This window comes from Cardiocondyla obscurior, linkage group LG29, assembly GCF_019399895.1.
Source record: "Cardiocondyla obscurior isolate alpha-2009 linkage group LG29, Cobs3.1, whole genome shotgun sequence".
Taxonomy (NCBI): Eukaryota; Metazoa; Arthropoda; class Insecta; order Hymenoptera; family Formicidae; genus Cardiocondyla; species Cardiocondyla obscurior.
Window position 1 is genome coordinate 416788 of NC_091892.1, and position 15432 is coordinate 432219.

General features: G+C 37.4%; 2 protein-coding genes across 8 annotated transcripts; one reads left to right on the forward strand and one right to left on the reverse strand.

Annotated features, from left to right (window-relative positions):
• Nucleotides 1-819: 819 nt before the first annotated feature.
• LOC139112553 (putative protein FAM10A4) lies at nt 820-15378 on the reverse strand. 2 transcript variants are annotated; one of them, XM_070673636.1, is made up of 5 exons: nt 15275-15378; nt 14529-14807; nt 14030-14442; nt 1794-2009; nt 820-1675 (listed from the first exon to the last, which is right to left on the reverse strand). In XM_070673636.1, the coding sequence occupies exons 2-5, from the start codon at nt 14800-14802 to the stop codon at nt 1430-1432; spliced, it is 1149 nt and encodes a 382-aa protein (XP_070529737.1). In that variant the 5' UTR covers nt 14803-14807; nt 15275-15378; the 3' UTR covers nt 820-1429. The 2 variants fall into 2 exon arrangements, with proteins under 2 accessions (XP_070529737.1, XP_070529736.1); XM_070673635.1 differs by having other exon boundaries at nt 15025-15323.
• LOC139112550 (uncharacterized) lies at nt 4038-13985 on the forward strand. Of its 6 annotated transcripts, none has more exons than XM_070673625.1 (11): nt 4038-4435; nt 7435-7524; nt 7590-7672; nt 7727-7934; nt 8285-9031; nt 9125-9400; nt 9542-9658; nt 9800-10032; nt 10304-10495; nt 10612-10875; nt 11074-13985. In XM_070673625.1, the coding sequence occupies exons 1-11, from the start codon at nt 4363-4365 to the stop codon at nt 11455-11457; spliced, it is 2667 nt and encodes an 888-aa protein (XP_070529726.1). In that variant the 5' UTR covers nt 4038-4362; the 3' UTR covers nt 11458-13985. The 6 variants fall into 6 exon arrangements, with proteins under 6 accessions (XP_070529726.1, XP_070529730.1, XP_070529729.1 ...); XM_070673629.1 differs by having other exon boundaries at nt 9860-10032; XM_070673628.1 differs by having other exon boundaries at nt 9146-9400.
• Nucleotides 15379-15432: the final 54 nt, after the last annotated feature.

Consider the following 15432-nt stretch of genomic DNA (forward strand, 5'->3'; position numbering starts at 1 on the left):
AAATAATTATTTTAATTTTGAAATACATCGAGAGAGGTTAGAAAGATCGATGTATTTGCTGCGACAGTAGCGCCGGGAGTATTTGGTAGACGGTGAATTTCGGAACTACCAAAATTGATTCTGACATATATATGTCACCATCGATTTTGGTAGTTTCGAAAAATTCCGTTTACCACACCTTCTTGGCGCTTTCGTCGCCTCAAATACATCGAGAGAGTTTAGAAAGATCGTTCTTTCTGTTTATACGGTTGTCGATTTACAGCTCTTGGATCTAAAGTAATTGAAAAGTTTTTTATGTTTTTTTTTAACAATTTTTAGTTTTAAACTCGTGTCTTTTTATTTCTTTCGAGCCGCATGATGCTTTATTGAGGTTACGTTTGTATCGAGCTTTTGCTGTGCTTTGGTACCAATAATTTATAACTTTTTTAAAAAATAGTAAATCAGTATAGATTTAATTATTTCTTTTTTTTTCTTTAAGTCACAAACAATGTAAAAGTATCAAGTTTTAAGGATAAATTTCATGTCAACGTCATGATGTTATTAACGTCACTGACATACAAGAATTAAGCAAGATAATTGTAAATGAGAACATTTTGATTACGCTTACATAGATAGACACAATAGAATAAAAAGAAACTTTTTCATTTGTTGTACCAATGTTGCGAATCGAAACTTATCGAACATATTGAACTTACTCAACTGCTTATAGCTCTAGTTTGAAAACATATCTCTGACTCAGTTGTTGGAAACTTAGTCTGTAAAACACCATTGATAACAGATTGCTTCAGTGAGGGACATCAGGTAAAGAAATACAACGTATACTCAATAAAATCATTTTTTTAAAAAACAAAGAGCGCTCTGTAATATATAACAAACTATATTGATTCACAGGAAAAGTTCTTTCAAAGATATAGACACATCGCTTGACGCATGCTGTTTGTGTCTGTATATATGCTTATCTAGCTTTACATCATGTGTATATGTATATACACACATGTACATGTACATGGAGCGAGGGATACAGCACATTTTTAACTCATTAAAGGCGCCCATTTTATTCTCTCAAATTTTTCACTTCAAACATGATTTCAACTTAATATTTAATTAAAAGAGTAATGTAAAAAAAAAATTTAATTTTAATAAATAAGTAATCTGATGTTAAAGATTACCCGGCAAAAAAACAGCAACAAAAATTAAATACAAGACTGATGACTGTGGAAATTATCCTTATCATGCTTAAAGAATTTCTTAAATTATCAATTCCTTTCAACAAATAAACTTTTTTTTGTTCTTTTTCAGTACAATTTAACGCAATTGCAAAAAAAAGTAATAATAATAATAATAATAATTAACATAAATCAGCCTTTAATGAGTCAACTAATCGAAATGTAATTATGCTTCGTGTTCGTTGCAAAGTGATTAGTCGCGATTAGTCGAGACCAACGTCATCGTGAGGAGATGGCTTCGGAGAATCAAAACGACCTGGCCCGGCACCGGGAAAACCGGGCATACCGCCCGGGAAATTCATCCCGGCTGCACCCGGCATGCCGCCAGCGCCTCCGAATTTTGAAGCCATCTTATTGATAAGAGCCATTATCTTCGGATTGTTCTGGTATTTGAGAACGTTCGTTGGATTCACAGAGATCTCCTTGAAAGCTTCGGCTACTTCTGGATCCTACGCATTCACCCATGAGAATGATTAAATCGTGCAACGTTGTAAAAAATTGACAATAATAATATAATTACTATTAAAAATGTATTTCTATCAGCAACGTTAGCAACTAAAGACTCACTTCGAATGCTTGAAGTAAGTCAGGATCTTTGAGGAATTGATAGAAGTCTCCTGCGCTGGGTGACGTATCGCCCGCATCCGTTTGGGAAGTCCGCGTGTTTTCCTCGCGAGCTTTAGCAGCCTCCCGTGCTTTTCGCAATCTCTCTTGCCTTTCGCGCTCTAATTTGTCTTGAGCCTTTCGTTCCTTCTTCCTCTTGTGCTCCTCTATCTTTCGTGCCTAGTACATAAAATTATTATTTAATAATATTTTCAGTTTTCTTGTTGAAAGATGATGTAGAAATAAAACCCGAGAAATATTTGACACGAAGAAAAGCTGTTTAAGGAACAGCCTTAAAGTTGAATTAGCTAATTGCACGTTTTCTCGTTTGGTTCACTTGATGCCGTAAGAGTAATAATGTAAAAATAATGAATATAATTGATGTTTGAATGTACATATAAATTTAATTTAAAGAAACAATAGGTGACGAATATGTATAAAAGTGAGTTGCAACTTCCTAGTAATAGCAAATGCAGACATTTGGGGAAAAAAAAAAATCTGATAAAATGTGTCAATCAGAAGTGCAACGTTGTACATGAAGACATGCGGCGTATTAAAGAGCCAGCGAGCTCTAGTAGATAATTAAAGTAACAAGTGATTAAAAGCAACAGCGAATTAAACGCAAGAGGGGAATGCATATGTGAACTTGATGAGTGCAAGGTTTTGATCTAAACATAGGAGGTATAAGCAAATGAGACATATCCTCGCGATCTTTTACGGAAAAGTGATCCACGGTGCATCTTTAGGAACACGTCCAAATCTTAAATTATAATGACGTGAAACTCGCCTGGCTGAAATATATATGTATACATATTGTGACCATATACAATTAACGAGCTTATTATAGATCGCGGAGCAGTCCACTTATGTTAGACGCCAATATCTGTCTCGCGGTTATCTTAAAAAAAAAAAAGACAAAAAAAAAAAAAAACTAGCGCGATATTAATATATCGAAGCCTCGCAGTGCTTGCGTTAAATTTTGACAAGTGTAAATTTAGTTTGTATCGTTTAAACACAAAAGCAAATTCTGATAGTGTCAATTATTGTAAAAAATAATAAAATGACTACAGAGATTCGATCGCAAATAGCAAAAGATATTAAAATTAGAATTATGATATTTATTTAATGCGATCAACGTGTTTCAACATTAAGAACCGTTGTTTCTCTTGAATATAATTTTACCCACCGAGGAAAAAAATTATTTTACGCCTCGTGAGAGCACACAGAAATATTCAATAAATAAATTTATTTAATTCGTTTTATCGCACGCACGATAAAATAACAAGGTTCATAAATAACATGCACTTTGCCTATAGACACACGTGCATCATATCGCGCAATATATTCTCTTCACGGAAACAAGAAAACCTTTTAAAAAGTGATGGAGCATTAATTTTTTAATATATATATTTGAATAAATAAAAAATATAGACTTTGGAGTTTTCAGCGAAAAAAAAAGGAGAAAGACGAGGGGAGAAGGAGAAGGAGAAAGAGAGGACTTTTGCACGACAGGCCACCTTATACGGATGCGACCCGGGCTTCTAAATATAAAGGCGCCCGCGATTCTGATGCTCCTCTGCGTCTGTGCGCGCGTATTACGCGGCGAATATCTCATCTCTCTGCTCGTACTCTACGCTTCGGTTAGTCGTCTCCACTAATGAAGCATCAAACATTTTCTTTCCTTCATGCCCATTCGTAATTAAAGAAATACCGAAAAACCCTACTGCTGTGTTCCATTAGCACGTACAATTGCTTAAATCTAATTTAACGGGAGTGGTAATAGCGATATGTAATAATGTTTCAAGTCATGTGTAGAAGCGATAAAGATTTGGCTTTACGCGATATACCTTGCGACAACAAAATTGCCAAGCGGTCAACGATTTACGTCTCTTTGTACAGATACAGATATCTTCCTGATGGGTACCGGGAATGCCGAGAGATATTTTTAAATAGGCACGTTATAGCTCGAAATTTCCAAGCGCACACAACCTTACTTTTAATAAAAAAGAAATTTAGTATACCCTGTTTTTAGTGTGCCCTGGAATATGTATGTAACTGAATCAAGATCGTAACAGCAATTTAGAACTTTGGTTTAAATGGGTAAACTGCATCGTTGAAAGTATAGCAAAGCAAAGATATGCAAAGTAAAGTAGAGAACTCTCGTAGTCGTCGATCACGGATAACTTTAACGATGCAACGTGTGCAAATGCGAGGGCGAAGGTAAGGGTCCTGTATGTGTCAAAAGCTTTTCCGACGTTTAAAACTACTGGCGGCCATGAGGTAGGCCGAAGGTGGATCCGTGAAAGAGCAGGACAGAAAAAAAAAAAAAAAAAATAGTAACGACCGCCACCAACGCTGCTGCTTCCACGTACGTGGGGTAAAAGCAGTAGAGAGGGTTTGGCGGTAGTGACAATGCCAGTGCCTCGCGGGCAAGTTGGAGTCGAAGGCGACGACGGGAAGTGAGAGAAGACGAGCTATATGCTTAGCCCTGGCCCCTGGCCCCGGCCGATCGCGTAGTGTCTAGTGTGACGAGATGACGGGTGCGCGGATGAGACCCGCGCTCGTCGTGAGCCTCCTCCTGAGCTTTCTAGCCGTTGCCCTACGAGGTCAGTAAAACCCCGCGCGCGGATGAACCTTCAAGATCGGATTGTAACGTCGACACCTGGACTCGTAAACGTAGACTTCTTTCGTGCGATCTCAGTGATTCGATTTTCTACGGAACTTGTACGCAATCACGTCGTAGGGACGTGTATACATATATGTATAGAAACTTGGATTCTTTATTCATTCCTTCATCGACCACCTTAAATATCAAAAGACTGTGCTAGATTGTTGTAACCTGAACGTCAAATCATTTTTTATCAAGTTGTCTACATTCCAATCAGGTTCTCATTACGACTGGAGTCGAGTAAAGGAAAATATGAGAGAGAAACGGCATCAACGAGACGCTGACAACAATGAAATTGTAACGTAACGATTGACTGACGAAGGTCAATGTTACGTAAAATTACCGGTACCCGCGTCATCGGCCCCTATAACTTTCTTTCTCGGTTCTCGTTTCTGTATGCAGGCACTCTGATGATTCTTCAGTTATAATTTTAATCCTCGTCGAAGAATTCCAATTATTAGGATAATCAATCGAAAACATAGTTATCTTTACATCCACTTTTTCATATTTATCGCACATTTTAAATAACCACATAGATATTGGCAAAAGATTTAGCGCGTAACTTTTCACAAATTAGTAGTTATTAATAAAATCACGTCCTGTAAAAATATCGTTAGGTGCATATTTTAAATACACCCTTCCTTAATATTAATTAATATTAATTAATATTAATTAATAACGCTTCAATATTTGAATGATATTTGAAAATAAAAATATTTAACGCCAAACACGTGAATAAATTACATTGCCGATAGCTGAAGACGCGCGTGTGGATCCAAACGTGTCGTCTCAAAGTTTAAATAAAAGTCGTCAATTCAAGGATTTGTTATTTTAGGAATCGATGGAAGTTGGCTGTCATCAACCTGCACGATAATTACATAAGAAACCGCATAAATCCGTGCCAGCGTCGCTTAGAGTTTTCAGATATGAATTGTTTTGGTTATATGCGATCGGACTTGACTATAAATTCTTTTGCTATCAAGCTACAAATGACACGAATACCGAATAAATTTAATAAATACCACAACTTTCAGTATTCATAACTCGATTGCTTGTTTCTCGAGTGGCGTCAAGTAATTCGCTAATTCGCTAAACGACTAGGATTAAACTTTCGCGAGGAGACGGTAATATTTCATATAAAAATTGTGTTGTCATAAAATTTTAGATTCGCATCTGGTTTTACAACGAACGACGAGTGCAAAAATTTCAAACGACTACTTAGTGCCGCAAAAAGCTATACATATCATCGTAGACTATGGAACAAGACTCGGGATTCTATCTTTATCCGACGCAGCTGCGCTTGCCAAGCGACAGCTGCCTGCGTGCGTCTTCTCCTATCACTCGTAACTCAAGATTCCTTCGTATTATCGTGTTATCGCGCAAATCGATGAAAGACGCAGCTTTTCCCAGCTTTTGAGGAAATGACGAGATAACAGCGCTCTATTCAATAGCGATTCGATAATGTCTTAAAACAACCGAGTCTCGAAAAATTAATTCAAACAGAGATTGAATCTTAAGGGCAGGTTGTTTCAACTTTCAGATAAATTTTTATCTGTCGCGTAATCGTAGGTCTTTCTCTTTAAGTAGATAGAGACACGTTTACCTGACAGGTAAAAAACATTCCCCAAAAGTTGAAACAATCGGCGATGTTATTACACGTTGCCCAACAAAAAATAATACGATATATATAATATATTGTGTATACGTCGTAAAATTAATATACACTTGAAGAGCAAAAAGCGAATCAACTTGCAATTTTTCCACGTTGAAGATGATAAAAATACGATTTACTCGCCTAATATATAAATATTTTCGAGTGTGCTCGCCTCGAAGCCGCCTACCCGCTGCTAAACTTAGAAGCCGGCCGCGTCCCAGGTACCGTCTAGAAAGATGATATCGACATTTTCTCGGTGAAAATTCCACCGTCTTTGCTAATTCGCGCCGTATTAATGCCCATTAATTACGTCGTGCCGCAAACAAATTGCTATCGATATATCTTTTCCTTTCAAGTTGAAAAGAAATGATGATCCTAATAAGTAAATAGCTCTCTTGTAAAAAAAAAAAAAAATTATCGATACACATGTTTGAAACAAAACAATTTTGAAAGAAAATTATTGCATCTATCTTTTCTTTTTTTTTATTTTAACACATTGTCCATTCTTTTTAGTTTTCGGGCAAATTTATAATATATGATATGATATGATGTAATAATATATTCGCTGAAAAAATAATCGTGTCGTTGAAAAGGAATCGTATCGTTTATTTGTTAAGGAAGCACGCTCGATACGGCAATAGAGATGTTCGTCTTCGACGCGTCGAGCGATGACAAGTCGCGCTAGGTGTTCCTGAACACCTGTCATCGGACGCGAACACGCGCACGGCCCGGCCAAAACGTGCGTAATGACTTTGACAGGTTCTTGCGTCACCCGGGTCAGATATTTCGAGTTGGTGGTCGCGTGGCGTTAAACTCAACCGTTCGCCGAAGCTCCGCGCAATGAGTTATCTAATAACGCGCGCGATATCTCTTGGCACGGTCGCGCTACGAGAATTCTCCTTGGCTGAAAATCTCTGGCAGCCGAGATTACTCGGCGGCACACATGAACAATGTAAATATCTCGACGCACACGTATGCGAAATGTTCTGCAGGGAACGTCAACGTCGCCGCTCGATCTGGCCAAATAATTGGACGTTATTGTTAATCGGTGAACTTGACCAACTCAATTATATCGCACCTAGGAGCCATTTCTATCAGCGCGGATCACGGTTTAACTCATCTTTTATACCTAATTTTAATTCTAAGAATAAGAACGAGAGAAGAAACAAGTATTTTTCATACATCGAAAACACGCGTGCCGACGATTGCTAATCATTTTCATCGTATCACATGTGCAAAATGTAAGAGAAAGGTCCCAACTAATCGTCAAACTAACGATTTAGGAGTACAGGGTGAGGACGAGCCAAAACAAGTACCATCCGAGGACCTATGTCGACCGTACATCGAGAAAGCGTTGAAGGATCTCGGCACAGGTAATATTAGATGACGGCGAGTACTCGGCTGGAACACAACGATTTCTAGAATGTTTTATTTGAAGGATCTTTAGAGCAGATCAGTGCAGAGGTCGGAATCGAGATCGACCAGGAGAGCCACGAAGAAGCGTCACCCACGAGCGAGGAAGTAAGTACACCCTTGATTGACAATGTGCGGAATAAAAGAAATTAATTTATTTAGACTGGCGAGGTAACAGACGACGCATCGAAAGAAGAAACTGAGGAGGAACCGGTAGAGGAAAGCACACAGTCGGCGGTTGCTGACGACAGCGAGGAAGCGATCGAAGAGCAAGCCGATGTTAGCGAAGAAGCACAGCAAGTGTCCGCCGAAAGAGAGGAACAAAGCGAGGAAGTCACGGCTGAAAGTGCTCAAGTTAGCGTTCAAGAAGGTAAAGTTAATAATAATAACAACCGCGCTCAGGAAAAAAGTTTCTCTCCTTGCAAATGTTGTACAAATTCTGAATCTGCTCAACGCCTTAATTGAAACTAATTTTAAAAACACACAATCAAAATCATGAATTTTAGCACAGTTGTCAAAGTAGCGCAGTAGTAGTTTTGCTAAACGCAGTCACAGTCTTTTTAACTTTTATTATTATTATTATTATTATTATTATTATTATTATTATTATTATTATTATTATTATAAACATGATAGTTATTAATATAGTAATTCTTTTAAACTTGTTAAAAATGCAAATTTTTAAGAGATATAACAAAAGTAAATATTAATATTATTTAGAAGAAACGGAACAAATTGAGGAAGCGTCCACTGAGGCAACGGAAGGCGATGGAGAGCAGCAAACCGACTTCTCCGAAGAAGTGAAAGCTGAGGGAGAAGATGAAGAAAAATTCGATCAAGAAGCAAAAGACGAAAGGTCTGAAGAGGTGAATATAGACGAAGATGCGAAATCCGAAGAAGAAGGGGATGAAATCGAAAAATCGAAAGAACAGGAAGAATCCAAAGAAGCCACTGATGAAATAAAAATCGAATCTCAGGAAGAGGCGAAAGCTCAACAAACATCCGCGGAAGTTAGCGTTGAAGAAGAGGAAACTGACAAAGAGGAAGAGGGAGACGGTAAGGCTGAGGCGGAATCGAACGAAGATCAAACGGTAGGATCAAGCGGTGAGGATGAGAAAAGTCAGTCCGAGGAGGCGCAAGAGGAAAGTGCTGAAACCAAGGATGAAGGAAAAGAAAGGGAAAGCGCGGAAGATACCGAAACAACAGATTCCGTAGAGGAAGAAACAAAATCAGAAGAAGAGCAAACAGAGGCAAAATCCGTTGAAGAAGAACAGGAAACCTCGGTAGAGGAAGAAACAAAATCAGAAAAGAAAGAAGAGGAGATATCGGAAGAAGCTGAAGAAAAATCCGTAGAAGAAGATGACGGAAAGTCAGAAGAAGATGCCAAATCGAAGGAAAAAGATGTAAAATTGCGCGGCAAGCGAGAAGCCGGTGAAGACGGCACAGATGACGAATCAGCGGAAGAAGGTAAGAGAAATGTTGATACGATGATAATAATAATAATAATAATAATAATAAAAAGTAACGTAAAGGTCCATATTAAAATAATGTTAATAATAGATGGCAATTCCACATTGTCAGAAGCCAGGGAGGAAGAACAGGAGCTTACCCCAGAAGAAGATTTGATTCAGGAAATCGAAATTCCGGAGAATCTTCGGCCCAGAGATCACATTAATCAATTGCTAAAACTGGACGAAGAAAATGAAGAGAAAGAACGAGCTGTGGAAAAACAAGCTGATGTTATTCTTCGAGATTTGAAGAGACTCTACGACAACGCCATAAAACCGCTAGAGACTATGTACAAATACAGAGACTTGAGCAACAGGCATTTTGGAGGTAAGAGCTACATTAATATTAATTATACTTTTTTTTTTTTATTGCTCAATATCATTCGTTTTTAATTAAAGGGAGCAAAATAAATAATGCATCTTTAAACTCAAGTTTACGAGTGTTAAATCACAAATATCGCTTTGTTAGATCCTGAAATATTTTCCAAGCCTCTAATATTATTTATGGGACCGTGGAGCGGCGGGAAATCATCCATCATTAATTATCTGCTCGACATCGAGTACAAACCAATGTCGTTGAGGACAGGTGAGTAATTAATCAACTAAAAAATGAATTACAAATCACTTTTTTTTTTTCCATTTTCTTCTTTGGCTTTGTGCTAATAAAGTAGTTAAAACTTAGTGGTAGATGGCATGCTAGGAGCGTGAATATACAGAGAGTGTTTAGGTGGTTTGAGAGAGTGCTTAGAAGAGCATTGCAAATCGCCAAATGGAAAAAATGACACAGGAGCCGAGCCATCACCGGCGTACTTCAACATAATAATGCACGGTGAGGAGGAGGAGGTTCTCGACGGCACCCAGCTGGCCGCCGACTGGACTTTCTCGGGTTTGCAGAAGTTTGGGCAGGGTCTGTTGGATCGCCTCAGAGGCCTACGACTTAACAACAAGCTGCTTGAAAAAGTGAGTGAGCGGAACATCGTTCATTTATAGGCATTTATTACATGCATGCACATATCAAAAATATCCGAAACGACGAATAATTCGAAATTATTTTTAACTAATTGTAAGATTGAAAAAATAATTCGATAGCAGTCTTACAAAAAATATAATTTTAAAAAAAGGGAAAATTAATTTCCAATTAATATCATTTTCTCAAATACATGTTATACAAATATACCTATAATTAAAATATAAGACAATTCCGTATATTAATTATCTCATACGCTATTAGGTGAACATTGTCGAGATCCCGGGTATTTTAGAGATTCGAAAACAAGTTCAACGCTTGTTTCCTTTTAACGATGCGTGTCAATGGTTCATCGATCGAGCGGATATAATATTTTTAGTCTACGATCCTGCCAAGTTGGACGTCGGACCCGAAACCGAGGCGATCCTTGACCAATTAAAGGGAAGAGAATATCAGGTAAATAAAACATTATTGTCTCGAAATAATATTGAGATGAAAAGCATTTGGTAATGTTAAAAAAAAAAAAAAAAAAAAAAAAAACTTGTCCTAATTACAACACAATTTTTAAACAGACTCGTATTATCCTGAACAAAGCCGATCAGGTAAAGCCTGAAGAACTCATGAGAGTGCAGGGTGCCCTAATCTGGAATATATCGCCGCTAATGTCAAGCGCGGAGCCGCCAATAATGTACTCCACATCGTTATGGTCGATACCTTACGAGGCTGGTGCTCCCATCAGGCTGTTGTACGCTCAAGAACGCGCATTCCTTCGCGACCTACGTTCCGCAATAAACAAAAGGGTCGAGCACAAGATAGCGAGCGCTAGAAGATTCGCCGTAAGTTCTAATCAGCTAGTTTTGCAAATTAATCATTTCTTCCTCAAAGAAACTCACCCTTTGCGCGCGTCAAATTTATAATGTAAAATCTATTAAATTAAATTAAATTAAATTAAATTAAAAGAATTAAATAAAGAATTTAAGAAAAATTTACTCTTTGATTTGAGAAATCTGAATGATTTTCTTTGCTTCTTTCAGGTGCGAGTGCGCAATCACGCTAAGATGGTAGATTGCTATCTGACGACGTATTACAATCACAAAACGTTTTTCGGAAACAAGCGAGAAATCAGCGACAAGATCATCGAGAACCCACAGGACTATCACATCTACGAGGGCCTGAGCACTTTGACCAACATATCGCGCTACGATTTACCAGATCCGGATGTCTACCGTGACTTTTTCCGATTGAATCCGTTATACGATTTCCCGCTACTGAGCTCCACGTGTACGTACTTCCGTGGTTGCCCGATCAACAGGCTCGACGTGGCCATCGCTTACGATCTACCCGAGTTGGTCGGCAGCTACAAAAAGTCGGTGGAAGCGGTGTTACACGAGCACGAAAGCAGTAGCCCGCCGAGTTGAGTGCGTATCCGCATTTCGGAGTCGAGCTCTTGATACCATGTGAAATACGGATTGGCCAAGAGCAACGTTTATCTCCGCTAGACCAGGAAAAAACACTCGCAATCAATCAGCCTGTTGCCGAAATGCCTTGATAAAAAAAGAGCTGATAAACGTGGTCCGATATTTAAGATGGTATCAAGGATTTTCTTCCTGCAACAGGCAACTAGAGATCGCGCTACTCTTGCGTGATGCGATCGAGGTGCTCTAATGACGAGACAACAAGTCAGTTAGATACGATTACGAAAAAAGAAGCTGACGGATATACGAAGCAGCGAAGGAGGGAGTCTCGAAATGTAAAAAATCCAAGGCATTATTCGAGCGGTCGAGGAACACCATGTCATTTTTCAATCCGGATAGTTTAGAGCCTCGTCTCTCGCAACATGATAAAATGTGAAAAACAAAAAAAAAAGAAAAAATAAATAAATAAATAAATAAACGTGAAGACGACGTGGAAAGTGTGATATCACGAATTCAGTGGTCGGAACACTTCCTCGGTTGCAGAAGAAGAGCAAGTGTATCTATCGTTTGTGTCTGGTAAAACAATGCGCGTGCTACCATTCCGATCCGAAAACGGACACAGGGAGAGTTTCCCTTTGAATTTATGTGTTCAGATACCGGTTCCTCAAAAAGTTCGAAGCTTCGGTGCAACAGTGGCTTATTTTACTTTTCACATCAAAGAATTCAAAGATTTGAGTAATCTGGTATTACATTTGGTATTAATTTATCATGTTCTTTTTAATAAAATTGTTATTTATATATATATATATATATTTATTATAAACAGAATTTAATTTTAAGAAATTAATATTAAAAGTAAGAATGCGACTTTCTTACATATTTTAAATATGCACATTTTATATCGTATCAGTTTTATTTTAATTACAACTAGCTTCTTTCAGTTTTTTGAAAACGTTAATTAAGTCACTGTTGCACCGAATCTTTAAATTTTCGCGATAAATCGGCACCGGCTGGTTATCTCGGAAGGAAACAGACTCTCAAGAATCGATGTAATGTCGAGCAACGATTTCGTCCACCAAATTCCTCTGTACCGGGGAAATTTAACTAATTATGTCGAAATATTTCCAGTGCGAAAAAGAGATAAGATGATCTCTTCTTGTGGCTTTTGTGGAATACCTTGTATTGAATATAAGCTGATTTTGTGTTCTTATTAAAAAATGTGTAATTAAATCATAAAAAATGTGCTCATCTCTCACGCATTGCTCAGTTAACGTGTGAGACGAATTGTAACATATTTTTAATAACACAAAAAAAAATTTAGGGTTTCTTTTAGTTGACATTAGACAAAATATAAGTTTCCTCTACCGTTAAACATCGAAGGTTATAAAAAAGCTCTTTCCCAATGTACAGAGTGTTTGACGTATGGTGTCACTCCCAACAATTGCGGATAGTCAAAAAGAATTTGAGACGAGAAATATTTAAAAAATTTTGCAAAATTTATAATTATTACCTACCCACAGTTGTTGGGAGCGATACCTTATGTTAAACACTCTGTACATCTGAAAATTACATTTTAATATTTAAGATATACATATATCTTAGATATTAAATGTTATATAATTTTTTAAATTTACAAACATCCTTCAATTCTTTTAGAGGTTTCAATTGTTAAATTTTGCAATACTAGATTTTTAAATACTCGCAAAATTCATATCTTATGAATTAAATTCGCACGTAATCTTTATATATATATATATATATATAAAATTTTTCCGTCTTTTGCTATCTGTTCCAAACACTTTTCACAATTATAAACTAGTCCGAATAATTGGATTATATTAATATTCAAAATCCAAACTAAATATTGCGATTTTAAGATAAACATTAATAAAATATTAACTTAATCAAATTTAAAAGCACGAAATATGTTAAGGATATTTTAAATAAATAATTTATATTTTAAATTACGAACAACGAAGCAGGCTGTCATTTACGTGAAATAATCGTAAAAATATAGAACGATTTATCCAGCGGTTTAATATATGCACACTGAAAAGCAGATCTCTGCGTGGTGTACGTGATCTTAGCGTGATGTCGAGTCTCACACGAAGCACATTGTGCATGTGCCGCGGAACGCCGACCGTAGAGGAAAAAGATCGAGAGAGAATCACGTTCGCTAGTCACCATCGCCGCATGAAACGCTGCCAATATCTGCTTTTCAGTGTACCGTTAATATTTCTTGTTATTACTGTTGTTGCTGTTATATATTATCGTCATTGTTATTTTACGTTATACATATAAAGAACATCAAGTAAATTTCATGTTACACAATCATCAAAAAATCTTTTTTTTTTGTTTTTTTTTTTTAATTAAAAGTTGATGTTTGTAAGTTTGTGAAAGAGAGAATACGATAAATTTGAATGAAGTGGTTTTGTTATGAAAATTGATATTTCATACAAAAATACTTGTTTCCTAAAACGACCGACGAGTACTGTACATATGCAAAATAAAACTCAGTTGTGTTAAACGTACTATTCCCTCGTGTAAAAATAGTAAAGTAAAGTAGAGTACTTACATTTGGAGTGGTCTCGCGTAGCCATTCATCTGCTTGCTCATCAAAGTCCAGTTTGCAGGCCAATCTCAGGTCGTTTGCTGCTTCCTCAAATTTTCCAAGCAAATGATGAGCCCTTCCTCTAAATTTGTGAGCTGCTGCGCTGTCTGGATTTAATTCTATGGCGCGATTACAATCGCGAATGCAGGCGTTTGGCTTGTTCAATAGTAAGAAAACTTGCCCACGCTTGGCATATAACAAGGCTGCTTGAGGATTCAATACAATAGCCTCGGTATAAAGCTGTATGGCTTTCTCATAATTTTTTTCTACAAATGCTGAAACCGCTTCGGATCTTTTTGCCTGTGACTCTGCAACTTCCTCATCTGTTGGTTGCAAAGTTGTATTTCCCATTTTCTGAGGAGCATCTTGATCTGGTTCTGAAAAGAAACAAAAACACACGTTAGTCGCTTTATTACACGTTTATTTTACAGAATATTAAAGTGCAAATATAACTTGTACAAACCGATTACTCCAGTCATATCTAGCTCCAAGTCACTTTCCTCGCTCTCTTCGTTCTCTGATTCTACCTGTGGTTCTGTAGGTTTGCTTTCAAATTCCACTTTGGTATCCGACGAACTATTGGCTTTAGCATCTGGTACTTTACCGCCGTAATGTTCTATTAAATCCTTGATAAAGGACAGCTTTGGATCTTGCAGAAGAGCCGAATCGTTCATACATTGTTGAATAAATGTTTTCAGCTCCTGAGCAGCCTCGTCGCTGAACACAGGACCATCCATGTTACCTGCAAACGTATCTTTCTAGAGAACACAATTGCTTTCTATTTACATGAATGATTAGATAATTTTTACTTGCAACGTCATTCTATCTTTATCCAACGTTAATTCAACAACAAAGATGAAATGACGCCATAAATAAGAATCATCTAACAACAAGTTTTAATATAAGTGAAAAGCAGCAAATAATTGAGTGTTCAACGAAGAATATTTGGGCGACCTCACCGTCGATTGCAGACGAGTGTCCTCCGAAATCCGAAGCGGTTTTCCTCATACACTACTGCGTGTATATGTGTGTGTGTGTGTGTATATATATATATATATATATATATCTCGACGTTGATCTTGATTTCAAAACAGGTATTACCGAGACGCACAGCGAAACGTTGCAAACGATGCAAACACGGTGATTTCACGATTTCATTCAAAACCGAATGCGGAAAACGCAAAATGCTAACTAACGCTTGTACTGTACCGTAGGTATGGTATGTTCAATCCAACGTCGCAACGATCGCAACTATGGCTGCGTTTCGCTTTTACTGGCAGCAGTGCCACCAAAGTGACGTGTGTCGCCATCACGGGATATGTACGTATCAACCGCAGTCAAGTTTGCTACGTTTGCTACCCTGTCGA